Genomic DNA, 26052 nt, shown 5'->3' with positions numbered 1-26052 from the left:
CCCCTTGGTGCACGTACATCAGTATGTACTACCCCGCAAAAAGTGGGAGCGATATACATCTTGAGCTGCCTAAATGGGTGCTGGTTCGATGCAATCGTGCTAGATCATAAATACTAGCTTTTGTCGCGAATGCTCACGCTCGCCGACTATTGGACCGAGCAGTGTTAAGACATACATACAAATACATGGTATATTAGTCTTTCATTATGGCGAGACGCTGCCGAAACATGCTGCTTCCATCTTTACAGAGCGCTGTTTGCTTCATTGTGTTGGAGCACGATGGTCCTGTTATGAGCACACCTTGCTAACTCGGGATTCTCATATATACCATTAACTCATGAGCAAGATATTAACAACTGTTGCATTTCCCTGCTTAACGGTTTCGGAGCGTATCTAGTCGCGATTTGGGTTAAAGCAGCGCTTGGAATCATGCATACGCTACCCGTTCCTTCGGCACTGCTCGTGCTATCGTTGAAGCTCTTCGCAGAAGCCACGACAGGGCCCGAAAACCTCCCACGCCTTGATGAGACAAGCGAAGCGGCCTCTTACCACGCGAATGCTGGGAGCCTCAAATATGTCAACCCTTTCATTGGCACTCAAGGCGGCGATCCAAACGATAATGGCGGCATGATCCCATCGGTTGCTCCTCCGTTCGCGATGACGCGCTGGACGCCGCAAACACGCGAGAATTACATCTCCCAAGTGCCTTATTCGAACTGGGACGATCGAATCCACGGTTTCCAAGCGACGCATCAACCGGCGATCTGGATGGGTGAAAATGGGCACGTTACACTTATGCCAGGACTTGGCGATGAGATTCAGCCGCTCTTTCAAAAACGAGGACTGGCATTCAAGAAGAGCGATGAGAGTAGCACGCCATATGTCTATGAAGTGAAGCTCGACGCGACGTCAGCAGGTGAATTCGGATGGAATCTGACCGAGCAAGCAGCCGCTGAGCAGTTCGGAGACCAATGCCCGCCTTGCCCGGGAGGAGCCGCCCCAGTATCAGATACCGTCAGAGATGGGGCAAATGGTCGCACGAGGAGGAGCTTGGATATCGATGCTGGCGATGTGCTGGGGAGATACTCACCGAGGGCTTCCTCCAGCAATTCTGGCTCGGCCGGTGGAAAGCAGAGCTCGATTCAGGTAGCGATGAGCGCGTCTGCGCACGTGGGCCATTTGAGCATCGACTTCGACAACGAAAACAAGCAGCGGCCATCTGTATTTATCCAAGCAAGTCGGCTCAATTGGACCGGCCACATCGACATCGATGAAGCCCACCGCGAGATTTCTGGCAGCAATCCTCAAAGGCATGATTACGACCTAGGTCCGGATCGCCCCAAGTCGTTCAACATGTTCTTCGTCTCGCGGTTCTCTGTGCCTTTTGAGTCCTATGGCGTTACCCAGGGCGGAAAAGTCCTAGAAGGAAAGACAACGATAAACGGCAAATTCGTTGGGGGCTATGTTAAGTTTAACAGGGCTGTTCAACGCGTGGAAGTGCGGACGGGAGTGTCTTATATAAGTGTTGATCAGGCTCGAAGGAATCTCGACATCGAGATTCCCGATGGCACATCATTCGATACCACCGTCGAGAACGCAAAGGCAGCGTGGCTGGAGAAATTAGGTCGCATTACGGTGACAGGCGTGAACGAGACAGACTCAGAACACGACCAGCGGACCATTTTCTACACAGCTCTATTTCACGCGCTGCAGTATCCCAGCGATTTCTCTGAGCCCACTACAATCGCCAGTGGCGGAACACGCCTATTTTATAGCGGTTATACGGATAGCGTCCACGCAGAGCAAGACTCATACTATCAATCTTGGTCCATTTGGGACACCTACCGAGCTGAGCATTCTCTATTAGCTCTCCTTGTACCAGAGCGCGTTGACTCAATGATGCGTACATTGTTACGTATATTCGATTGGACTGGGCGCCTGCCGCTGTGGGCCAACCTAGTTGAAACCAACATAATGATCGCTACCAACGCAGACGTTGTACTTGCAAACGCGCTCATTCGAGGTTTCCGAGGCTTCAATGTTACAAACGCTTGGAAGGCTGTTCAAACTGATGCCTATAAACCTCCCGACAACGATACCGAGCTTCTATACTATGACAGGGAACCATTCACTCCTCGTGAAGCGCGCGCAGGTCTGACCAGCTATCTTGAGCATGGATGGGTGGACAATGACCATTGGTCTGAAGCTGCAAGCCGAACGCTGGACTATTCATTCAATGACTATGCTTGTGCTGTTGTGGCTGCGCACTCGGGCAACAATGGATCTTATACAGAACTCATGGCGCGCTCGAAGAATTACGCCAAGCTGTGGAATTCAGAGACAGAATTCATGCAGACACGCAATAACAATGGCACGTTTGCCCTAGACAGCTGGGGATGGACGGAAGGGGATAATTGGGTTTATACATTCGACGTGATGCACGACGTTGATGGGTTAGCAGCACTCTTTAAAGACGGGAAGAAGGGCATGAAGTCCAAGCTCGATGCACACTTTGGTGGAGGCCACAACATGCAAAGTAATGAACCATCACATCATGTGCCATATCTGTACTCTGCGATCGGATATGCCTCTAGCACGGCAGAGCAGGTGCGCAGTATTGCTTGGGCCAACTATAATGCTACAGCAAGCGGATTGAGTGGCAACGAAGACTTGGGACAGATGAGCGCCTGGTATATCTTTTCAGCACTGGGATTTTACCCAGTGAATCCTGCAAGCGACGAGTATATCGTGGGGACGCCATTTTTCGACGAGGTCACGATAGTGTTACCAAAGGGCCCCTTGGGAGGAGGGCAGGCGCTGGTAATTTCTGCACCTGGAGCAGGGACTGAGGGTAAAAGCTATGTCAAGTCTCTCAAAGTAGACGGCAAGAGTATACACCAGCCTGTGCTACTGCATAGCGAGATTGTAAAAGCTAGGAGGATTGAGTTTGAGATGAGTAGCCAGCCTACATCTTGGGGGTCAAAGATTGACCTGAGCTAGGCTTTTAATCTCGCTAGCTGGAATGTAGGTGGTAGATGAATGCAGACGATATATAATGTTAGTGGCGATACCTGTTATATAGTCTCTGTCTCTTTTTTTTTTTCCTAGCGCAAAGGATGCTATAGGTAAATTTACTTGACACAAGACTGAGACCGACAGCGTTGAAACCATTAAGCAAGTGTGTAGGGCTTCGCTCCCCATTCATTTACAGATTGTTTCTTCTGCTTTCCCTCTCTCTTCTTTACTTTTCCTTGGCTGTCGCTGGCACCCAATAGACATGGCTTCTCTCTGTGCATTTACACAGTCTCTGCTGAATCTTTTACTCCTTTAATCTCATCTTACCTAGGTATTGATCGAGGCTAGTGTGATCCACTGACGGCAAATGCAACAATGGCAGCAACAGCGATGACGATGACGATGACGATGACGACGCCTACGGAGTATTACACGCGCACATTTTTTCCACCTGTAAACAGTTTTGTATTTTAAATCTGTTTTTCCTATTATACATATAGAATGATACCATCTTCAAAAGAGCGCTGGCCTGTATTACGGGAAACGTACACGCACGTAGTGCCAGCCAAAGACCACCTATTAATAGATGCCATTACCAACCGTTTGTAAAGTGTTTATGTATGTCAAGCTACTCTTTGTATTAAAATCGAGATAGTGAGGTAACTTGTAGCGTTTAGGCTTTATCTATGCGGTGTACTTTGCAATTCTTTAACATCTGGCGCGTCTCTAGGATTCGCAACCTCACTAGTACAGCGTAGAGGCGGCTCTATATTTCGCTTCGATCCGATCCGGACAAAGATTCAGTTTGCCAAGCTTCTTGTTAGATCAGCACTTGGGGGCCCCTTCAAGTCCGGTCATATTCCTGGTGCTAGATCTAGGATTTCTAGTATTCACCAAATGACTTGTATCGATTTGGAGTGTTGAATTCTGTTTTGGGACAAGTCCGAGAGCCAACCGTGTTCCATTAGCGGGCTGTTGCTATGATAGTGCGCAGCAGCTTGGGTACAGTAACCGCAACTTGGCTGCAGTAGCTCCACTAAAGGCAAGGATGTACGACGCGTGTCCTACAGGGCATTAGCCATTGGTGCCAGAGATGAGTAAACTTCAAGCTCTTTGCATACGTGTGGGTGATCGTGAGGCGTGTTATGTGAAAATTTCCGTGTTGTAATATGCCTACCCCTGATAGCAAGACTTCTATCACCAAATCGTAAAGCCTAACTTAATTTCCATACGTTTTCTAATTACAGTTGAATCCACTCTCAAAGAGTTTGTGGTTGTAAGTTTAGGTAGATAGCCTGCTTCTGTAATATTTATTAGTTAAGCTTTTGGTCACCAAAATCTAGGGACACTTCAGCCCTGAACAATTGGCTTCTCATAGTGGAACCTAGACCAACAGGTAGTCACTTTAAAAGGGAACCTGTCCCAGTTACTACGCAATTTTTCTTGATGTGAGATCATCAGGTTGTATTTCTCCTACCTTTACCCTTATTGAAAGGGGAACAATCCGCATGATATGTCTCTTTTTCCTAGAATCTCGATCATGAATACCCAGCCTCGATGGCGGAGGTTAAGGTTACGAGTCTTGGTTTCATCAGTTATCGGGCTCTTCACAACGATCTGGCTTCTATCAGCTCACAAGTCTGGCCCTGTGCGGATATCAGATGAGGCAGAATTCAGTCGCAAATATCCATATACATACAAACATATTCACGCCTTCAGGAAAGGTCTAGGAGGAGGTAAATTTGACACAGTCTACTGCCAAGTTGACATTCTGATGCCACAATCCAGCCCATGAGAGCTATGTTAACAAATAGCTTCCATTAGCATGGCACATTCCCCCAAGTTGGGTCGACAACAATCAGTCAACCCCCGAAAACATAATCGAAGCAGTCCGGTTAGCGTCAAAAGTCGTCGAGTCTCATCCCGAGCGCCATATTCCGTTCTCAAATATTCCCCTCATGATGCATCAAAAATGGGATACTACCCAGCTACTTGGCACAAACGAGATGATCCTTTCCTACATAGAGACATGGCTGATAGACGCCATCTCTCCTCCTCCAGGATCCAGTGAAATGGCATACTTTCTATGGGATAATGAGGGGGTTTTGTCACTAATGGAAGAGTATGAGCATGATCTGGTCAACGATTTTGTTGAGGTGTTCTCACCTGTGGAAAAGGTGGATATTTTCCGTATTGCAGTGTGTAAATGGTTTGGAGGTATTGTAAGTCTGGCCTTTACACTTTGTTATTTCATACTCCAAAGAGTTCACCTACTAACCCATCGATCAGTACGGCGACGTCGACACGAAAGCGCTTAAACACCCATCTCGATGGATCGATTCGGCTGATATATCTGAATGGACTGATGAAATGACTGGGAAGTCATATGGCTTGAATGATACAACGCTGACAAATATAGACAAAAACTCCGGACAATCTCTGCCAGTGGACGCAATTTGGGGGATTGAATGCGATACAGACCCGAATACAAATGCTCACTGGCGCATGGCATATACATATCCTGTGCAGCTTACAAATTGGGCATTTGCATCTGCTTCCAACCATCCCATACTGCAGTATTTCTTGGACTGTCTGAAGGAAAAAGCTGCCGAAGCCAGAGACAGGGTTCTAAAACACCCGGGTACTAGCCTGTCCGAGCTACACTATGATCCAGTAACACGCACAGGCCCTGTTGCCGTTACAGAAGCTACTAATTGGTGGTTGGAAGAGCATGACGATTTGAGATGGAACGCATTGACTGGCTTAAACGACGGTGGGAAGACCAAGCTGGTGGGCGACGTCTTAATTCTTCCAATAACAGGATTCAGGTATGCTTACTTGTGCTTTTCATTTTCCATGAGCTTCCAAAAAGGCAACTTGCTAACATGATATCATGAAAGCCCAACGGATGAACAACCCAGCAGAATGGGAGAGAAACCTTTGGACGATCCTAATGCTCGACTTGCTCATAAGGCTATGGGCTCATGGCATCACACGAATCTCATAGTTGAATATGGGAAATTTTGTCGTTCTTTCTTCGGCCTATGCAAAGATTGGCAGAAGATGTGGTAATGGGATATTATCAAGTATAGCATCCTTATGATCCTGGCGTTAGGTTTGATCGGTCAGCTTATACAATACCGTAATATAGATAAATCAGAAGAAATTTGTTATGTAACTCTAATTTGAGAAAGGGCTGATGATAGTTTACTCCTCAGTCTGACGTTGTTTATTTACTTCCTGTGACTAATTTTGTGAATGGCAGGCAATATTGCTAACTTGTTTTACTAATACGAGAGTAACTTTGCCTCCCATCAAGCGAAGAAACATGGTTTTAAAGATGATACAATACACTATCTATACCCTAAATGACTATCTTAATCTAGTACTTTATGGAAAACAGGACCTAGCTTTTTGTATCTAATCAACAGAGTATGTCTGCCAATCATTGTCTTTTTCTTCGGTTTTATATAAGATGCATCAAATGGTCACTTTAAGCCTTCAGGGCTGATGGACGTTATCGGACCAGCCAAACTGTAATAAACAAAGGGGTATTGCTGGCGGAGTTGCTGAAAAAAAGGCGAAATTTGTTGTTTTTCAATAATCGGGAAAGAGCAAAGTGGCACCAAAATACTGCCAGGTCATTTAAAAGACTAACTAATCTTTTCTTCTTCTGACAGATATTTTGTACCCAATGGGTGGCGGGGAGACATAGCTGAACCACTACTTTAAGTTAGCAAACTGGGATGAAATAAAGAAGATTGGCTGAAATTTGCAGAAGAAATAAAACAACAAGTCGTTCAATGTGTCAAATCAAGGTACGCATGACTTACAGGATTTTGCGGCCGAGGGGTTTCGTCAGGCTTAATATCATAGCGTAGCAAGATCTGCGATAAGAGCAGCTTGAGTATATGGTTCGCGAAGAATCGTCCAACACTTTAAAAGTTAGCAACGTTTCATTTCAAGGAATCTCAAAATATTACCAAGCATATTTGCCATGGCTGAACGCCAAGTAGTTGGGGCTGGTAGATGCAAATTTTGTCCCCAATTGTTGCTTTTCCGCCTTCTCGTTCAAGAAGCGGAAAGGATCAAAGGTGAATGGAGATTCTCCCGGGTACACTTCCTCGTCATGATGTACGCCATAGCTTCCAATGCCAATTTTTCCACCGTAGGGTATATGTTCTCCTGTGGGAAGGTCAACACCTTCCTTTGCCACCACGACTTTGATGACGCCATGAGAAAACCCCCATAAACGAAGACTTTCAGTGAAGACACTATCAAGCCTTAACATCTTGGATACTTGGACTCGAGTCCAGCGTACCGATGGGTCGGCGCCATCAGCAGTTAAAGCTTCTTCGCGCAGTTGGCGTTGGATTTCCGCAGATTGTGGAGAGTGGGCGATATCGATCAGTGTATTCTCGAGAGTAATACCTTGAACTTGAATGGCTGCCCAGTTGAGTACGGCCAAAAGTTTTGTGGTATGGCTCTGCGAACGACATGGATCATCGTTGCGGCTAAAACTCTCTTTCATGAGACGAGATAGGAGATCATTGGGCTGATCTGGATCTGGCTTTTCGTCTGTCATCTTACCAAATCTTGCTGCGCGCTCTCGAATGACCGGGTTGACACAGCGGTCCAAACGCTTGAACTGAATCCAGTCGTATTTCGCCAGAAAGGGGGCCAGGAGTGGCCTCAAAGGCTTGGGTGTTAACTGTGCAAGAAGTGCTTCGATCAAGATGAATTTGGCGAACTTTGTCGAGCTGGCAAGATATGTCGGATTCCGGCAGAGTGGCAGCCCGACAAATATGCGACTGACGACGCGACTGACCAGCGCTAAGCAGACGTCAAAGAGATCAACTTGTTTCCAGTCTGTTGTGTCATTGCCCCATAAGTCGTCCAATGCCGCATGAATCTCATCAACAGCATCATCGGTCTGGTTGTTCAATTGACTGGTCATAGTCTTAATAAGGCTGACAACAAATGTCCACTCCTGATCATCAGCGGCGACGCAGTTCAAGAATGTGTGTTTCGCAGCGAGAAACTCGTTATTGCTCTCGCGCTGACTGAGAACGTTGTCGGGCTGCTTGAGCAACCACTGAAGCTGCTCTGCGGGCAAAATAACATGATGCCCCGTGAAAACATCAGGAAGGATATAAGGCCGTCCTTTTCTTGAATGCTGTTGAAGCTGTTAGCTTTTACAGATAAACTATCAATATGCTTCATCTTACATCTCGGTAACCAGCCAATAAGAGACTGTTGACCCCAAAGACTGAACTCAAGGAAGATCGAGCTCGAGACAAGAGAGACCCGTCAGAATTGGCAAAGGCCAGAGTCTTTGGAATGCCCTGGTACGAGAAGATGCGGTACCATAGGTAGTATAGGCTGCCTAATAGACTAATAGCGGCTAGCCAAGGTAGGAAATTTAGAATAGTAGCCATCTTGCATTAAATGGTGTATAAGTGTTGTGGTGGTTGAGCATAAGTTTCTCATCACCAGGGAAGTTCATTGTATGCATAATAGTGAACATTCTAACGTTTATATATTTTTTGAGAAGTCGTTATCATAACCCCAGATATTCGGCTCATCCGAGCGTTAAATCCCACAATGTTAACGCTGGCATGGTCGAGCAGTGGCTCGAGTTCTGGTCTGCTGTCTGGTTTAGCGCGTCTCCCCACAGAGAGAACCACAGTATATAATCCAAAACGCTGACGAGCGGAGGGTTAGTTACAACAATAGTAGCGCAACGCCATTATATGGCTATAGCGCCAGAGCATGAAGTGGAGGATGGCCCATTAGGATTGTATTGCTGCCTAGCGTATTGCATTAATGACCTATTATAAGAACCCAAAGTACCGTCTCTAACTTAGACTTAATTCTATTGCGTGCTTGAATGGAGAATGGTGGCAAAGACTGGAAACGTGGGCTGGAAATGGTATCATAGTGGCCCATTGAGTTGCGATCCCGAACGGAGCTCGGACTGTTTTGTTGTCCCTTATCGTGAGCTCAACAACATCTTTATTCACATGATGCTTCACGCCACAAGCTCTGTGGACCCCCTTTATCTTCATGGAGGACACTTAACAATGACGTGCATAGTCTCTTGTAACATTTATTGATGTTGTTGGATCGAGCACAAATGCCCTTTACAACACCCACCACAGTAGACAAGTAGGTACATAAGAAGCCAGGAGTACTAAATTTGAATGGAACGAGAATGCGTAACGGTTTATGGGGATTAGTATAAAGGCATATGACAGTATCATGCGCTCGTGCTTGGCCTCTCTAGAATAATCTCGTGAACAATATTTGACCAATTCCGTGCAGTGACCCCCAGAAGAAACCACTACATCTCGCCTTTGGGTTCATTACTGGTTCATTATTACTCGTTTCCAAAGTACAGCAGCTAGTAAAGCTCATGCCGCTTCAGAATATTGGAGTTAAATTGCAAAAAAAAAGACAGTTTCAACTGGCATCACATCCCATGGCGCAACTTGGATCTGACAGCTATCATCAAGCTTTGATAGCTGAAAACATGCCACTGCCTCCTCCGACAGTCAATAAACTAGTCCACGATGTTATCAAGACCCATGCTATCGCTCGTCCAAGTGCTCAGGCAATCGTTTCGGCCTCGGTCAATCTTACTTATCAAGATCTTGATGAGGCCTCTTCATGGCTCGCCGCACAAATTACATCTTTGGGAATTGGCTCCAACTCCATAGTGCCAATCATCTGCGAAAAAGTATGTCTGTTCCTATTGACCACTTTCTGCTCCGTCCTCACACTTTCATACAGTCCGCTATTACTATTGTTTCTATGATCGCCATTTTGAAAGCTGGATGCGCATTTACTGCGTTAGATGTGTCTCATCCGACTAAAAGACTATTGGAGATTATCGAAGACGTCAAAGCCCCTGTTCTTTTACTCTCGACTGAACAAATTCCGCGATTCAAAAACATTGCTGGACTTCGAATTATCGAAATATTCAACAAGATGTTTTTAGGGCTAGATTCCGTCAATGTGTCGTATACTACGCTGGTTACTGCGTCTCCAAGTGACCTGATGTACGTCATTTTCACATCGGGGAGCACAGCCCGCCCAAAGGGAGTTATGATTGAGCACAGAGCCTGGTTAACGTCCGCGTTTGCGTATGGAGAAGACCAGGAGCTGAGTTCCAGCTCGAGAGTCTTGCAATTCGCCTCATACGCATTTGATATGTCTCTAATGGAGATATTCACGACGCTCATCTTTGGCGGCTGCGTTTGTGTGCCGACGGAAGACGATCGATTTAACGGAATAGAGAAATTCATCAACGAAATCGACGTCAACACTCTGATGCTAACTCCGTCTTACGCAAAGTTACTGGATCCCACCACAGTGCCTGCTGTCCGGATGTTGGTCACTGGTGGAGAGGCAGTTCCAAGTGACTTGATCAGACTATGGAGCCCCTACGTCAAAATCTACATTGCTTACGGCCCGACTGAAGCTTCGATACAATCTTCAGGAGCACGGTTGAGCATTGGATCTGCAGTTGTTTCGTCAGGCCTCCTTGGGCACCCAACAGGTTGCAATCTGTGGATTGTCCATGAGGATGATCACAACAAACCAGTTCTCCGGGGCCAGACTGGGGAACTCGTCATTGAGGGGAACACATTGGCCAGAGGCTACCTCGGCGATGACCAGAAAACAGCGGCCGCTTTTGTCGACATGTGTACTCGGTCCGGCGTCCGGCGCGTTTTCAAAACGGGAGACTTGGTTCGACGGACCGACAGCGGCGATATCGTATTTGTTGGCCGCAAAGATACGCAGGCTAAGGTGCACGGACAGCGCTTGGAGCTGACCGAGATCGAGGCGAGGCTGGCCCCGGCTCTGGCTGCGGGGTTGAAGTCTTGTATTGAGAAAGCTGAAAGCCCCCACTTCAGCGATGGCGGTGCTATTGTGGTTTTTCTAAGTGAATCTATGCAAATACCAGGCCATGCCAGCCCCGAGATCTGCTGGAATCAAGTGGAGACTACACTAGAGATGGCTGTTGGTATGCAGGCGCATCTTGAAACGGTGCTACCCAAAGCGATGGTGCCATCTCTATACGTACCGATAACCTTCATCCCTCTGACGACCTCGCACAAGACAAATCGTCTAATGCTGCGACAGCTAATCCAGTCCTTGGCTTCTGATGAGCTACGGAAACTTAGAAAAGCTGATAATACTGCAACCAGATATAGAGCGTTATCTGCTAAAGAGTTGGCTCTCAGTGAGTTATGGGCGACTGTACTCAATATGGAGCCAAAGGCTATTGGGCCAGATGACAATTTCATCCAGCTTGGAGGGGATTCAGTGGCCAGCATAAAGCTCATAGCATTAGCCCGTAGCCGTGGTATTACGCTAACATCGGCTCTTATTCTCTCAAATCCGGTCTTGTGTGTGCAGGCGCAGCTTGCAAATGACTCTGGGGAGGGAAGCCCTGAACAGGACATCAAGCCATTTGAGTTGCTAGGGAGTCGTTCAAACGAGCTTCGGGGGACAGCTGCTGCACTCTGCAAGCTGCCAATTGACGAAATAGAAGATGTTTTGCCCATGACGATTAGTCAAATGAGGTGGTATGGGAAAACGTTGGTCAAGCCAACTGCATGGATTGATCAGTATCGCTTTTTGCTCCCAAGCGACGTGAATCTTGAGCGATTCATTATGGCCCTCAACTCCGTTGTGCAAGCTACAGACCTGTTACGCGCAAAGATAATCGCCACTGGTAGTAAAGAGCTCTTCCAAGCAATCATTAAATTTCATCCGGTGAAAGTGGTTCACACCAACGAAACATTGGAAGCCTATTTGAGTCAAGATCTTCTTGATCCTATGGGCCTTGCAGCAACGTTGAGCCGTTATGCTATTGTTCAAAATGGTAATTCTGAGAACGTTTTCGTTTGGACGATTCATCATGCCATTTATGATGGGTACTCCTTACCTATGCTCCTTCAAGCAGTGCGAAATTTATACTATGGGCTTGAGCTAGTCCCATTTACTCCATTCAACCGATACCTTAGGAGCATCGGAGAGAAAGATCTGTCCGAGGGAGAGGCTTTCTGGAAAAACCATCTACTTGATGCAGCATGGACGAAGTTCCCTGCCTTATCATCTCAAGAAAAGCCGTCGAGCATGGATCGTGTCTTGGCAAGCGTCAAAATTGCATCGAGGAAAATGCAGCTCCGCAACGCAGAGGTTTCACGATCCGTAACCATCGCAAACGTCATACGCGTTGCGTATGGCGCAACACTTTCGCACTTTTCGACAGGCCGTGCGGGCTCAGTTCTTTTCTTGGAATCTCTCAGCGGCCGTAACTCATCTTTAGCAGGCATTGATCGCATCGCGGGGCCGACCCTGCTCACTGTACCCACGAAGCTGGATCTTCCACATAAGAAACCATGTAGTGAGATCCTCATGGATATCCAGACATCCTTGACGGATCGTATGAAGTTTGAGAATTTCCCTTTACCACGGCTATTGCCCCTAGCGCCCCCTTTGGAACTTCGCAGTATTCTACTGATAGAGAATGAAGCATTCCGAATCAATGAAGCTGGTAGTGATCTATTTGGCGGTGGGAAAGAAGAAGTAAAGCTGGAAGAGACTGAAGACCTTCCAATGATATTCCGCTGTGCGGCTCTTCCTGAGGAGATACATATTGATATACGCTATGATAGTAGTGCTATTGGGAGCTGTGAAGTGGAGGGCTTTTTGAAGACTTTTAAAGGGCTGGTTGAAGGGCTATGGCACGGTGATGGAAGCCTGCCTCTCGATGCAATTCTTTCCTCTGTATAACGTATTCGACAAATCCAAGTAATGCGTACAAATCCGAAAATCTGGTGGAAACATAGCGACTCCAAATCACGAATCTGGTTGATCTATTCTGACCGGCGAATAGATTCTGCATGGATATTGACTATCCTAAAAGCTATCCATCACGCACCACTCACTTGCACAGGATACAAATGCTCTAATAGAAGTTGGATGTTTCTAATGATAGTACTTCAGCCTCCAGTGGTGTTACAGATTTGCCATTTATCTAGTTACCACCATGTCGCTGAAACAAGATGTATATAAGAGGATATCAACGAATGATGCCAAGCCGTGCGATCAACCGATTGAATCTAGCGCTAAATCACTAGAAAATTATAATATTATATCTATTAAAGACAATTTCTATTACTGTAAAATCTAAAAGATAGAAAGAAAGAATACATGAAGGAAAGAAGAGAATGGCGCTCTTAGGCATCTTCAGTGTGTCTCGCTGCTAGTCGCAATCCAGACGTCGCTCTCGGCACATTTACTCCAGTGCTAGAAGCGACTGGCTGCGGCTGTGGGACAGACCTCGAGACTTTTTGAAAAGCCTCTTTTTCGGTCTTCTTCACCTCATTTGCAGCTTCTGCTTGTTTCCTAGCAGCTTCGATCTTCGCTGCTACCTCTTCATCGCTGTCTTCCCTTTGCGCTCCTATCTCCTCTTTCTTCATTTCATTATCCCATCTTAGGCCTTGTCGCCGTTGCAATTCTTTCTGAATGTTTTCGGTAACATCAGACACGCTAAGCTGCGCAGTATACAATGGATTTCCATTTTCGCCTGGTCCAGGCAGTAATGCGCCAGGCTTGAATAGAGGGATCTGGCGACATGCTGCTATCAGATTGCAGTGGAATTTATTGCTCCGCATTGATCGCAGCTTTTCATTGGACCAGTTGTTTCGATGCGTAAATACTATCCGCACTTCCATTTTATTCAACTCGTGGAGGGATGTGACGTTGAATGCCAAGCTTCCAGGTACGTAATCGCGATTATTGTCTGCAATAAAAGTTTCGAGCATGCCTTGTAGCTTGTTAAGGTCTTTGAAGCTGGTGCGAAAATCGAGAAACATGGTGATGCTCTGTTTGTTGATCTCCGATCTTGTAAAGTTTTCAATGGACTTTCTGACCAGTTCTTCATTAGATATCTGAAGATCCGAGTTGCTATCGAATCGACGGAAAACTGTATAGGTCAGCGACTGGCGCTTAACCGTGCAGACTATCCCATCTTTCAGGTTGGGAGTGCAAAGCCTCACAACGTCGCCGGAGTCGAAAGGGTGATCAAAGAAGATGAAAATTATGCCTGTCAATAAATGGTTTATAGTACGTCCAATGGCGAACGACAGGCCAATAGCGAGCGAAGACAGTACACTTTGGATTTCTTTGATGGCGGGAACGTAGAGCAGCACTATAATATGGTTAGCTAGGTTTGTACGCAAAGATGATAAACATACTGATGAAGAAGATCATAACTGCCGCGATGATAAGTAGAAACAGCCAGTCTAGTGTATTGATACAGTGATCCATGTCGGCAATAGTCTTGAATATATTATGCTTCTGTTTACCGGCCTCAGTTACCATTCCCACGAAATCATCTAGTGGAATGTAGCCGCTATCGTTTGCATCAATTGCCGTGAATAGTGATTTTGCTTCTGCCGCGCGGTTTGGACCTAGTATCTCGAGGACATCGCTCTCTGATAGACCATATTGACCTCTTGGGACAAGAGACAGCCAAATACGTCGCGCCAGTGCGGCCGCAGCCGTAGGATTGGCCCAAGCACGTTCTATGGTTCCGTAAGATGAGCCAGGACGCAGCCAGTGAGAATCCGAGTCGTCTGAGATAAAGTTTCCAAAAAGTGATACAAATTTGTAGCTATCGAGTCCAAGACGGGAAAAATAGCTTGATAAGCGTACGCGAGCTGAGGGTTTCATGTCGCCTTTTGCGTTCCGTATGATGGCATCTTCCTCCGAGAACGTGTGATCACCGACCTTATGGAGGTATATGGAAGCTTCGTATAGAATGATAAGCGCCTGTTGGATGTTTTTAGTGCGTTCTAGGGTTGTGCCAGTGCGTCGATAATGGTAGTGGATCGCAATATAGGAAATCGCCACCTTTTCGATCAGGTAGAAAGCCATCCAAAGGGTAAGTTGCTGAAGAACATCACTGACGACGTTATTCCAGTCTGACCATGCCTCGGGATCCGTGTCAACAAGTAATATGGGGTTGTCTTGGATAGCCTAAAAAAGATGTGAGACAGCGTTTGCAAGGCTGAGTTGGGTTCATTCATACAGCGCTGAAGAAGACAAATGCAGCAACGGTAGTACCAAGAAAGCAAATAGGTCTGCGCATGAATTTAAAGACGCGCCAGTATCGCTGATGAGCTGAATTGACATATCTGCAAGGAAAAGGCTTAGTTTTGTAGGCTTCCAGACAATACCATTCCATTGCACCTACCGGGCAATAAACCGGAAAAGATATGGTAGAACAAGACCGATGATATCAAAAAATGCTGCAAAAACCCATGTAATCTCCAACCATAGAGCTATGTAGAAGCCGAGGTTGACACGCTGAGCTGCGATGATAGCTTCAATCGGTGCGTCATCATCGAGGTCCCCTTGGTCAGAGAGTACAATGATTGGAATGAGCAGTATAACGAAGATGAATATGAATATAAGAGCGTATCTCACAGCCCACCAAAAGAGTCGCCTTCGATGAGACTTGACTGTGGCAGATGGGAGCGGCAACAGTGGCTGATGGCTCCAATCAGAGGCCCCGGTATACGTCGTGTCGTATTGACCTCCAGTTAACGATGAAGCGGACGGATCACCTTCCTGCGATATGAAATCAATGCTAGATGTCGTTGTTTGCACTGGTTTTCGTGGAACATATGCGTAATTGGTGTCCATGGTCTCTTTCAGGTCATGAGTGTCACAAGCACCCGTCGATAATAAAGTTGAGCCGCCAGAACGTTGGGGCAAAATTGTAGTAAGAGCTCTAAGAAATGAAGAGCTATTATTGACTATCTCTAGATCATGGTTATCAGCAGCTTAAATACATAACAGCAAAGCGACAACTCTAGACCCTAGCAACCCTCACACCCAATGGAAGTCTCAACAGCAGAGCTGATCACCCAAGTTTCAAAATTTTGATGTTGCTAAAAGCCAGTCTAAGCGGCAATGCAGTGCATTAGGCTTGTTGCAACTAAAACAGCAGGGCTTAAATCTGACACGGCGCGCTAGTGTCGGTGGTCCTATCAACTTAAGCATATGGGAGAGCTTCTTTTTTTAATTGTAAAGGGGACGCCGTTGGCTTGGATCAAGACAGAGCGACTAGATCCAGTTAGTATATTATATCCCTTTTGAGCGCTGAGTGCTTCTGCTGCTGAACCTGGTTATGCCTCTATTGCCACACTATGATTAGTCTCGTGCCGTCCCGTCTTTATGTTGTCCCACCATTTGAACTACCGCTCCTATCGATGCCAGTCAGGATCATAAATGTTATGAGTAATCTATAATTTGATTCTTAAGGCAGATTTCAACATGAGATGACGCTTGGACTGTGCTTGCATCTAGAAAGACACGCGTATCTATGTTTACGAGATTCAGCCCACTGGAATAACTCGCTCCTGCGCAGATCAGAACAGCACTGCCAAAACCATGGCATCAGAGGATTTCGGCACATTTCTTTTCATTGTGTAAAGAATTGAAAGACTAGTTATCATTTTGAGGTCAAACAGTGAGAAGGAAGAGATAACCTTTCTAAGACAGAGGATGTAAAGCCCCTTAACTTGCCATATCTCGATAGGAGCGTAGTAGCGTGAAGCTAGACGAGAAAATAACTTGGGACCTAAGAATCGCTTTACTTCCGAAACACCAATTTGGGCATTGGTGTGACTAGAAACCAGTACAAGCATGAGCAAACTATCTATGACAGCATTTAAGAATTCGCGATTATACGATATCGTAGATTGACACGCACTGTTCACACAGGCCGACTTCCTTCCTTTCTTTTCGCATTGTATAGTTTCCACAGGGGTCGTGTGCTTTAATATTACAAGTATCAGTGCTATTTATAGATCTCTATGATCCTTTGTCTTCATTGGAGATTATGATGTTATGGCATCCCATTCACTTACGAAGCTGCGATTATTAAACATACCGTACAAACATCAAAGCGTGGGCTGCAACCAATAGGCAATGGCGCGCTCAGCTCGCGGAATTCTACCGCATTGGACTTAGTTGCTATGGAGTACATGTAGATAAAGCGTGCTGAGATATTTGCTCGCCTCACACCATTTTGGGGTCCTCCATCTTTGTATGTCTTTGTGTTTGCACCGTTAGAGCTTTTTAAGTCTCCCAGATTGAATTTGGCCAATCAATTCGAGGCTAAAGGCAATACTCGAACCCACCTGTGGCCCAAAGTTTACCGCACTTTTAATTGACAGGCCCATGCATGGCTCTCAGATTACTGCAATTTACCTATACCATTGGGCTTGCTGATACGATTTATGTAACTACCTGGTTGCGAGTGAACGAGTTACTCATATATTGACTTTCTCTAGTTCCAATAGTAGATGTTTAGTTTATTCGATGATAGAGGTGTTTTATCTAGCTCTCTTGGATTCATTCACGCAATAGAAAGCAAAGTTCTACAAAGATATATAAGCCAGAATCCACCGAGATAAATTATGCGAAGAGACATGGGCAGCCCGTCGATAGGTTTTTCACATATATGCACAAACTAAAAATCTAGCTGAAACAAGGTACACTTATGGCCCTGAAAGACCTGAGTAATTCGATTCGAGCGATATCGGACGCTCAGAAATGAATATATATAGACATGGAGATAGATGCCTACGTATATCTGGCTGCTAAGGTTCATCCTTGTCAACGACCTTCTTTGAAACGCAATTTCATAATGGAGACTACGTTGGTATCTGTCCCTCGAAAACTTATGGCTGCGAGCAGCATTCTTTTTGCATCAGCAGCATATCTAGCTGATTGGAGCCATACGCATGTCTTAAACCCACGGTGGCCACCTCACGCAAAATTTCACAATGGCCAAACAATGTCCGTCGGGGCTATCAACGCGGCTCTAGTCGTATATCTGCTCAGCAGACGGGCGAACAGTTCTGAAACGGAGAATAGCCTGGTATTTGTGGCGGCAGTTGTTGGCTCTTCGACAGCTCTTGCAGGTCTATCGGCGATCTTATATCCAGGAACAGCATGGACAGACCCTGAATTCGATACCGGAGCTCTGATAGCACCGCAAGCATATGTTTTCGTTGGACATTTGATATTCACGTGGGTAGGATACACGTTGGAAATCTTAAGATTGAATCGAAAGCACGAGAAAGTGTAAAACCGTCATATATGCTGGACTAGGCTTGTTGCAGGACAATGGGAGATCAGAGAGTCGAGACCAGATCCTGTGGCGTGGTTTACGACATCGAGAACGTATGGCACGCAAAAGTAGGATTAAAGAGCTGATCCTCAATCTGTACTATGGAGCGTGACGGCTATATAGGCCTGTAGAGGACTCGGGAACTCCTGCCTCTCAGGGATGTCAGGGCTGGCGTCCCCTAACTAAGCTCGTATATTACCCATTAAGCTTTTTGTATAACTCACAAGTTATGAAGATACACAACATTTCACCATTTTCCAAATTTGTTTTACATGGTAATTCTTCAATTTATAGTCTCGATCCGCATGTTTTATCAGCATTTCTAGTGATGAATTATATATATCTTCTTTTATGAATCAACTTATATCCAGTTAGAGAGTACACAGCAACTTAAGAATATAGTTCATATCCAATGTATTGATAGGATTAATACGAGATGCACACGACACTGGTAACAGCAAGCATCGGCCGGCATCGGCCTTCTGGCACGCGAAACTGCCCAGTTGAACGTGTTTTGAATGCCATCAAGCCATGTACATACAAGGGATGCCTAATGATCTATCTAACTGGTATTTCCATGCGTTAGAACTTACTTCCAGTTCAGGTGGGAGACAAAAACCACCGTCGGTCTGCTGCTATAAAGTTGTATACGATAGAGGCCATGTAATTGTCCACCAGATGCTGCCCTACCGCCTTGGTGGGTTTCATGAGCAATGCACTATCCATATACGGAAACAATCTGAGAGCCGCGCGCAAGAGTCGCTTAAGCGATTCCAAATCCAGTAAGGCAGGCTGAAAAGCGGGCTTTTACTCCAATGCTTCCGGCAGCTGGGGGCGTTGTTGCCAATACATGTACTTATCATCATTGGAGGTGTGCGAGATCTGGACTTCTCATATACATTTCTCCTTCACTTATCTTGGGTAAGTACAATGCCATATGGATTTGTTTTATGGCTACATGTACGCGATCAGGCATTTACAGGCCAAGATGCCAGTTTAGCAGGTCTCTTGAACACCTGCCCCTCTTTGACTGTCACACTATCGCACCCACTCCAGCCGTGTCTTAGCTATGGTCGGTGTTGCAGGGCGTAGCAAAGCTTGCATTACATGCAAACTCCGTCATGTACGATGCGGTATGTCCGAATCACATTCATAGGCTTTACTGGCTAGTATTAATTGTAAGAGGGCTTCATCAGATGCGCGACGCCCATCCTGCCAACGCTGCGAAGCCGGTGCATTTACGTGCCTAGGCTATGAACGACCGACGGTATTTATTGACCAGACGAACCAGATTAGAGCAATGGTGACGAAGCCGCCAAATAAGATTTTGAAACCACAATTAGCCATCTCTCATACATCTGATCTTGACGGAGTGCGAATGCCATCTTCGGCATCTATTTACCATTTCCACTTCCAACCTCTTGGTGTTGGCTTTGGCGACTCATTTGAGCGTCAAGCCTCCAGATATGATGAAGTACGGGCATTTGTGGACAGGATTCTATTGAGGTACTCCACTGAGCTCTCTTATGTATCGAAAAATGAAGACCCTACGGACCTAGCAGTGATTCCAATGCTTGGCACATCAGCTGAATCGGTTGCACTCTACATGTGCGGGAAACATGCTCCAAACCTAACTCAAGTCCACCAGGCATTTAGGTTACATTGGCAAACCTTGGATCAGTTAAGAGCTGTGATCTCCCTTCAATCTGGTACAAATCCGCAATCAGTAACCACTAGTGCACCGCTATTAGTAGTTATCATGAACATGGTTCTATATGAGGTATAGTTCGCCAGCTGCACTCCACGGATATTTTCTTCTTACATCTAAATACAATAGTCTTCTGACAGTTACTAACATACATCAAACACAGTGGATAGCCCCTACAACTCAGAGCGCTTGGAAAGAGCATGTTCGTGGACTGGAAGCTCTGATCAACAATTATGGTCCTGCTGCGTTCCATCAGGAACCTATGAGACAAGTTTTTGAACAGGCAAGAATGCATATCGTACGTTTCTTAACCCTGTAGCATCTAAACATATGCTTACTAACAGTTCAAGGTCGTCGCCCACCTGGATGATGTGCAACAGACGTATTTGGAAGAACCATCGTGGCAAGAGGTTCCATGGTGTGGTCAACCAAAACCTAAATCAATCCACAATTCATATATAGATATTCTTTGTTGTATCCCGGGTCTGTTGGAGAAAAGAAACCGACTCTCAAGAGGCTTGGCTGTCGATCCAGATGCCCTCCGACGTTCCATAACACGCCAAATTTTCCGCCTTTACACAAAGCTACTTCAAGTGCGGTGGTTGTGGGAAGTATCCAATCCTTCTTGTTGCTGGGAGATACCGGCGGGTGAAAAACACTCAAGCATCGTGTTACCTATTGAAAATACAGCAGGGGAACCCTTATTCGAATCGCGTTTAGTCTTTAGCTCATTCCAGCGAGCTATTGAGACAAACCTCTACAACTGCTGTATGCTGTTTCTCTGCGACATGGCATTCCAACTGGGGAGTTTGGATGAATTAAAGCAGTTTCCAACATCTCAGCTTTTCGACTCTTCACGTAGCGTCTCAGATCTTCATCGATTTTCCGACAGTGACGCTGAACGCGCAAAAACAACAGGGCACTATACTGGTATGGCATGCTCGCTATATGCGCATAAAACTAATCCGGCATTAGCATTTCCACACGAATTACCAGCGTGGAATTTAGCGGGCTATGAGATATGTCGAAGCATTGAATTTATGCTGCAACCAAACCACGGACCTGCAGGAGCTTATTTTGCCATGTTTCCTCTTCGAGTTGCACAGCTATTCATTGAACCATCATCAGAAAATGAGTCTAGGCCCATGCTAAATGCTTTTTTACAAGGCGAGTTCTGTAAGTAAAAATTTATGCCATCAAAGAGTTTCATTAACGCTATACTAGGGAATTTTACCGCCGCCAATGGCGCACCAGGACCAATATCTAACGAGATGAAAGAAGGGTCGGATGCCATTCATACTACAGCATTCCACCCTGCGAGAGAATTTGACAACAAAAGTCACAAAACAGAGGGTACCATCAACGAGAAAAGCGATTCTGCCGTTATATTACAGTGGATTCGATCTATCATGGGGTACATAGCAGACGTATATGGATTCAGTGTGACTCGCAACTTCAACTAATGGAATATTTCTGAGGGTTTATCCCATCCACCAAACTGAATTAATTATCCACTGATGGCCTTCACATCAATTTCTTAGCAAAAAATTCGCCCGTTAAGCTGCATCAGAAATTGCAACAGCCTTAAGATGTATCCAAGCAAGATCGCGGGACAGGTTGGAAGCAGATCCTGACGTGAGTGCTAGTCAACACTCTCCAGTCAAATAAGTCGTTCGATGTACTATAGTGAGGGGGGCTCTATAAACTTAGTGCCTGGATGCCTACACAGAAAAGAGCATTATCTATGGAAAGCAAAGCGAGTAGGTGCTGTTGATAATAGCACGTTCACGACTGACAGTAGTATTGCTTCTCATTTATTAAGAATTTTATATTATAATAACACACTCTGTTACTAGCAAATTTGATAAAAATAAGGCATTAGATCGGTTGGAAAAATTCTGAGATATCTGCATTCTGGAGATGCACTGTACTTTTGGGAAGAACGAATGCTGTTTTGAAGTATAAATTCCGCATAAACTAACTATATTCTAAAGCTTCATATTTGTATTTACTTATAAGTAATTCAGCTACAAAATTCTGTGTTGCATAAACAAAAAGTAAAAAAGAAACCACCCCCTGCCAGGCTGTGTACCCATCTCCCAGCCAATCGTATACACCAACTCCAAGACAGTGTATCGTATGCTACTCTTCCCGAAGCTTAGCTGCTGAGAACAATGCTGTACTGGCCGTCAGCATCATTCGAGCTGCTGACCAGAATACCAGGCTGAGCTCCACAGATCTTGTTGAGCCCTGAGCTGTCGCAAACATTTCCCTTTGAGCTTGTCGTAACAACAGTGCCCAGTCTAGCCTGAGGCTGGAATTGAACAAAGCCAATCTTGCCTTGGGGAATCAGCAGACCCTGGGTTGTGCCATGCGAAGTAGCGACAGAAACGCTCACTCCAAAGCCAAAGCTTGCAGTTCCTTGGACACCTTCACCTTCTGCGCCTGTATCACCGATATTGGCTCCAAAAGTGATGCTTTCGGAAATGGTGTCGGTTACGGTCACCGAATCGGTGAATGTGACTGGGCATGGCCCACCAGAGTTTCGACAGTCAATCATTGATGTTCCTGACGCTTTGACTCCGTTTCCTACGCCCAGCTGGCAGTCGACGCAAAGAGCCTTTAGCTGACCAGAGTCAGCCAGGGATTGGCATGTGCCGGAGTCCAGGACGCAGTTGTCGGGCGGGGTGAATGTCTGGCTTTGTCGCTTCTGAAGAGGGGAATCATCCAATTCTAGGTTTTCCAGATCCGTTTCATTGCGGTACAGAATTGGGACACGTTGACCAGCGAAGTTGAGGAGATAGTCGCCCTTGTCATCGGTATGGACTACACCTTGGCTTTTGGTGTCCTTGTTCTCCCGAACCACCTTCTTCGACATGCTTGGTGGCGGGTAAGAGCGTCTCTGGGATAATCCAGGGCAATCTTTTCCAGTGTTGCAAAATTGCCACCAAACTCTATTGGAAAGATTTGGAAGATCGTAGCATCCATTCTGGTGTTCCAGAGCAATTATCTCCTCGCCACAAGTTGTACCATCGGTTGGACCTTGAGTTAAGACAACCGACACTGTGGACGGCATGCCTTGGATCTATTCCACGCATGTGAGTATTATAAACTATCAATTTTTGCAAAGGCTCAAAAGCTAGTAAGAAGTGTCTTAAGCAGCTCTGATATAGTGGTGATATGCGTACCTCGTATCCTCCGGCTGGATTGGAGTTTGGAAATGCGCCATCGTTGAAAAAGCATGTACCGGTACCCGCTGACCCAGCTGAAACCAGCGTCACAAGACTGTTTCCAGAGGAACAGCCTTGGGGATGGAAAACAATTGATGCCATGGTTATGTTAAACCTTGAACAATGTGTAGTCAAAAACTTAGAGACTGGATTTTCTGTGTGTAATGAGATACTGATTTTGGTGCTTGGTGTATTGTTTCTTTTTTCTGTTTTGAAGGGAAAAGAGCCCTCTTTATATACAATTGCGTGGAGGACTATATCATGCTAAATCGTGTCCCTACGAAACCAGCCTCATAGCTCATTGCATTATCCTAGCACCTAGAGTCAGGCACACATAGTTTCGAGTCAAACAGTTTCTAAAAAAAAATACAACAGTAAGAACTCGTAGTAAAAAGATCGCTTTCATGAACAGACCTGTCAGATTGCATCATGAAAGAAGCGCGGCCGCTCAAAATGGAGCGAGGTCTGACATTACGACGATCATCGACAGGAACTTAACGACGATCATCAACAGGAACTCATATATTGTAGTATAATGTTAACGTAGATCGTGCCCTCAACTATTTCCTTATTACATACGAGCTGAGCTTGATATGTCAACAAATCTGTCAGATTGCGTCATGAAGAGATGATTTAGTGAAAAGCACAGACAAAATGCAGTTTCCGCTGTATAATGATCTGCATCAGTAGGCTCGTGCATCTTAATCAGCTGTTAGATATTAACATATGCCAAGTAGATATTCCGGCGAATTAACAGGATCATTTTCACTACTGCAAAAGCCTGTGATTACTTCCTAAAAGTAACAGGCATGCTATGATCTATGGCAAGAAAATTCAGACGGCACTTCATACCAGGCACTATGAAAGTATCCTATGCGCGCGCAGATCGTGCCTCAAGATCTATTCATTTACAGCTATTTTTGACATGAATGCAGATCGCGACTAGAATGTGTCTTACAAATCCACCAATCACCGACGAAGATTGCATGTTCTTCGGCGCTAGAAGCACTATAAATACAGCGACCGCAGTCGCAGATCTCCGGCGATCTTGCTTTTTGGGACAATAAGGCGGGGTTTCAAAGAGGAGGTTTCCAAATCGATATGTTCTATGCTTACTTCGATCTGCATTGCTGATTGACATCCCTGCGTACAAAGGGGGCAATGAGGCTTACAGCCTTGACGCACCTAGGCGACAAAGTCCAAGTACGGTTCAACTATGCAACTTTGATATCCAGGACCACATCAATGTGAAGTTTTCGAAATGTATAAAGATGGGCTTTGGCCGCAGCAATGAATCGAACTTCATCAACCCAACTCAACACGCACTTCACATCTACAGCTCTCAAAAGCTACAACCAACAACCAAAACAAACCCCATCAAATTTGAAACATTCTTGTTCAACTTCAATCTAAGTAAGATTCACAGTTGATGTATTAGCAGAATTAGTCTCTAACAACTGATCCAGAATGCAATTCCTCGCTGTGCTCCCATTCTTGTACACCGCTGCAGCGGCCCTTGGCATCAACTGTCGTGGAAACGCCAACTGCGTCGGTACACCCGAATGCAGACTCTCCGATCTGATCTTGCAGGTCAGCCAGCAGGATCCCAGCACATCATACAGCCCTGGGCAGCACATTGCCTGCTGCGGTATCCCTGGTGGCAACATCTGCGCCTTCACTCAGGGCATTAGCAATTCGATTACAGCTGGAGAAGCCTTGGGTATGCTACAGGGACTATCCTCCCACGGCTGTGGCCAGTGTGGCAGCATTCCCTTCAAGGACAACAACGTCGCTGAGGGACAGCTGACTGTCAACTGGACTGACCACTAAATTATCAAGTGGTTTTAAATTCCCTTTTGTACTGCAGTTCTTTGTTATCTCTTTGTCGTTTTGCTCAAATTCAACAAGATTGCGTGGGATGGGGGATAACTATCTCAACAAGGTCTAGACTCTATAGTTGCAACGTGAATACTATATTCTTATTATAACTGCTTGCGTGTTTCCGGCGAATACTGGTAATCCACTGCAAGATTATTGCAGCGCGTATCCACCAACTGGCGTATCGCAAAGCAGTAGAATTCATGATTTGATGGTTCTAACACGAGTATCCACGCTGACAACATCTAGCAAGCTATATACCACTGAACGTAGAAGTCTGACAGTATTTCTTATTCACTTGTAATCCTAATTTCAGGGTGTTGTTACGTCTGTTACTACATACTAGGGGGAGACATTGCTTATTTCCTTTCCAGGAAACCTCTGTATTTTTTTCGGTATTTGCTTCAAACGTCGGCTTTGGGACGTTTGTCAGAACACTGAATATTAGCATGTACCTTCATGCCTACAGTATTATATACAGTCTTTATCTCATGTGCACTATGCACACATAAACTCATTGGATAAGTTAGCTAGCTGCGAAAATATTGTATACTCCAGTATTGCTTTGATGTTGGCTGTGGTAGATGATGTGTTTAATTGTAAACTATTCCTTGAGGCATATTTAAGTTACTTCGATCATTAATCCAAGTCTCTGTGTCTATCTCTTTATACAAAACTTCGATAAGCCTATCGCCCTCAAGTTGCAGCAACTTATCTTTGCCAAATCGATCTCCTAGTTATCATAGGCTTACCCTGGATGCCACTTGCGATAATGTTTTGCTCTTTAATTGAGACTTAAGTTGAGCTGTTGCATAATCTTGACCTTTCTATCAAATATGTCATATATTATCTTTTACTGTTGCAAGTTTTTAGTGTTCAGGATAGGTTCTGGGCAGGAACCCGGCTGGCATTTCACGCGTATGGATACGGGGGTAACGTTTCGATTGAGGTTGGCAGCAGCCTCCCCGTCCCGGAGCTGGAGAAGACTCGGAGGGATG

At 45.5% G+C, this 26052-nt stretch overlaps 7 protein-coding genes across 7 annotated transcripts; 4 read left to right on the top strand and 3 right to left on the bottom strand.

The window, feature by feature from the left end:
• Nucleotides 1-429: 429 nt before the first annotated feature.
• On the top strand, nt 430-3000 carry TGAM01_v211116 (glycosyl hydrolase family 92; the record flags this gene model as incomplete). Its single annotated transcript, XM_018810971.1, has 1 exon — nt 430-3000. The coding sequence occupies one exon, from the start codon at nt 430-432 to the stop codon at nt 2998-3000; it is 2571 nt and encodes an 856-aa protein (XP_018655811.1).
• A 3668-nt stretch (nt 3001-6668) lies between these two features.
• Nucleotides 6669-8453, bottom strand: TGAM01_v211115 (hypothetical protein; the record flags this gene model as incomplete). Its single annotated transcript, XM_024550991.1, has 4 exons — nt 6669-6738; nt 6849-6902; nt 7134-8191; nt 8244-8453. The coding sequence occupies 4 exons, from the start codon at nt 8451-8453 to the stop codon at nt 6669-6671; spliced, it is 1392 nt and encodes a 463-aa protein (XP_024404267.1).
• Nucleotides 8454-9547: 1094 nt separating this feature from the next.
• Nucleotides 9548-12822, top strand: TGAM01_v211114 (hypothetical protein; the record flags this gene model as incomplete). The annotated part of the gene is made up of 2 exons (XM_018810973.1): nt 9548-9754; nt 9808-12822. 2 exons carry the CDS (start codon nt 9548-9550, stop codon nt 12820-12822), a joined length of 3222 nt encoding a protein of 1073 aa, XP_018655813.1.
• Nucleotides 12823-13268: 446 nt separating this feature from the next.
• TGAM01_v211113 (hypothetical protein) lies at nt 13269-15741 on the bottom strand (the record flags this gene model as incomplete). The annotated part of the gene is made up of 4 exons (XM_018810974.1): nt 13269-14242; nt 14289-15072; nt 15125-15230; nt 15290-15741. 4 exons carry the CDS (start codon nt 15739-15741, stop codon nt 13269-13271), a joined length of 2316 nt encoding a protein of 771 aa, XP_018655814.1.
• Nucleotides 15742-19538: 3797 nt separating this feature from the next.
• Nucleotides 19539-21409, top strand: TGAM01_v211112 (hypothetical protein; the record flags this gene model as incomplete). The annotated part of the gene is made up of 6 exons (XM_024550990.1): nt 19539-20018; nt 20110-20244; nt 20297-20364; nt 20674-20876; nt 20922-21122; nt 21171-21409. The coding sequence occupies 6 exons, from the start codon at nt 19539-19541 to the stop codon at nt 21407-21409; spliced, it is 1326 nt and encodes a 441-aa protein (XP_024404266.1).
• A 695-nt stretch (nt 21410-22104) lies between these two features.
• TGAM01_v211111 (hypothetical protein) lies at nt 22105-23278 on the bottom strand (the record flags this gene model as incomplete). The annotated part of the gene is made up of 2 exons (XM_018810975.2): nt 22105-23031; nt 23135-23278. The coding sequence occupies 2 exons, from the start codon at nt 23276-23278 to the stop codon at nt 22105-22107; spliced, it is 1071 nt and encodes a 356-aa protein (XP_018655815.2).
• Nucleotides 23279-24447: 1169 nt separating this feature from the next.
• Nucleotides 24448-24758, top strand: TGAM01_v211110 (hypothetical protein; the record flags this gene model as incomplete). The annotated part of the gene is made up of 2 exons (XM_024550989.1): nt 24448-24589; nt 24643-24758. The coding sequence occupies 2 exons, from the start codon at nt 24448-24450 to the stop codon at nt 24756-24758; spliced, it is 258 nt and encodes an 85-aa protein (XP_024404265.1).
• Between the last annotated feature and the right edge of the window lie 1294 nt (nt 24759-26052).

This window comes from Trichoderma gamsii (genome assembly GCF_001481775.2).
Source record: "Trichoderma gamsii strain T6085 chromosome Unknown Scaffold_92.2, whole genome shotgun sequence".
Taxonomy (NCBI): domain Eukaryota; kingdom Fungi; phylum Ascomycota; class Sordariomycetes; order Hypocreales; family Hypocreaceae; genus Trichoderma; species Trichoderma gamsii.
The sequence above is the reverse complement of the archived record's forward strand: the minus strand, read 5'-3'. Positions and strand labels throughout refer to the sequence as shown.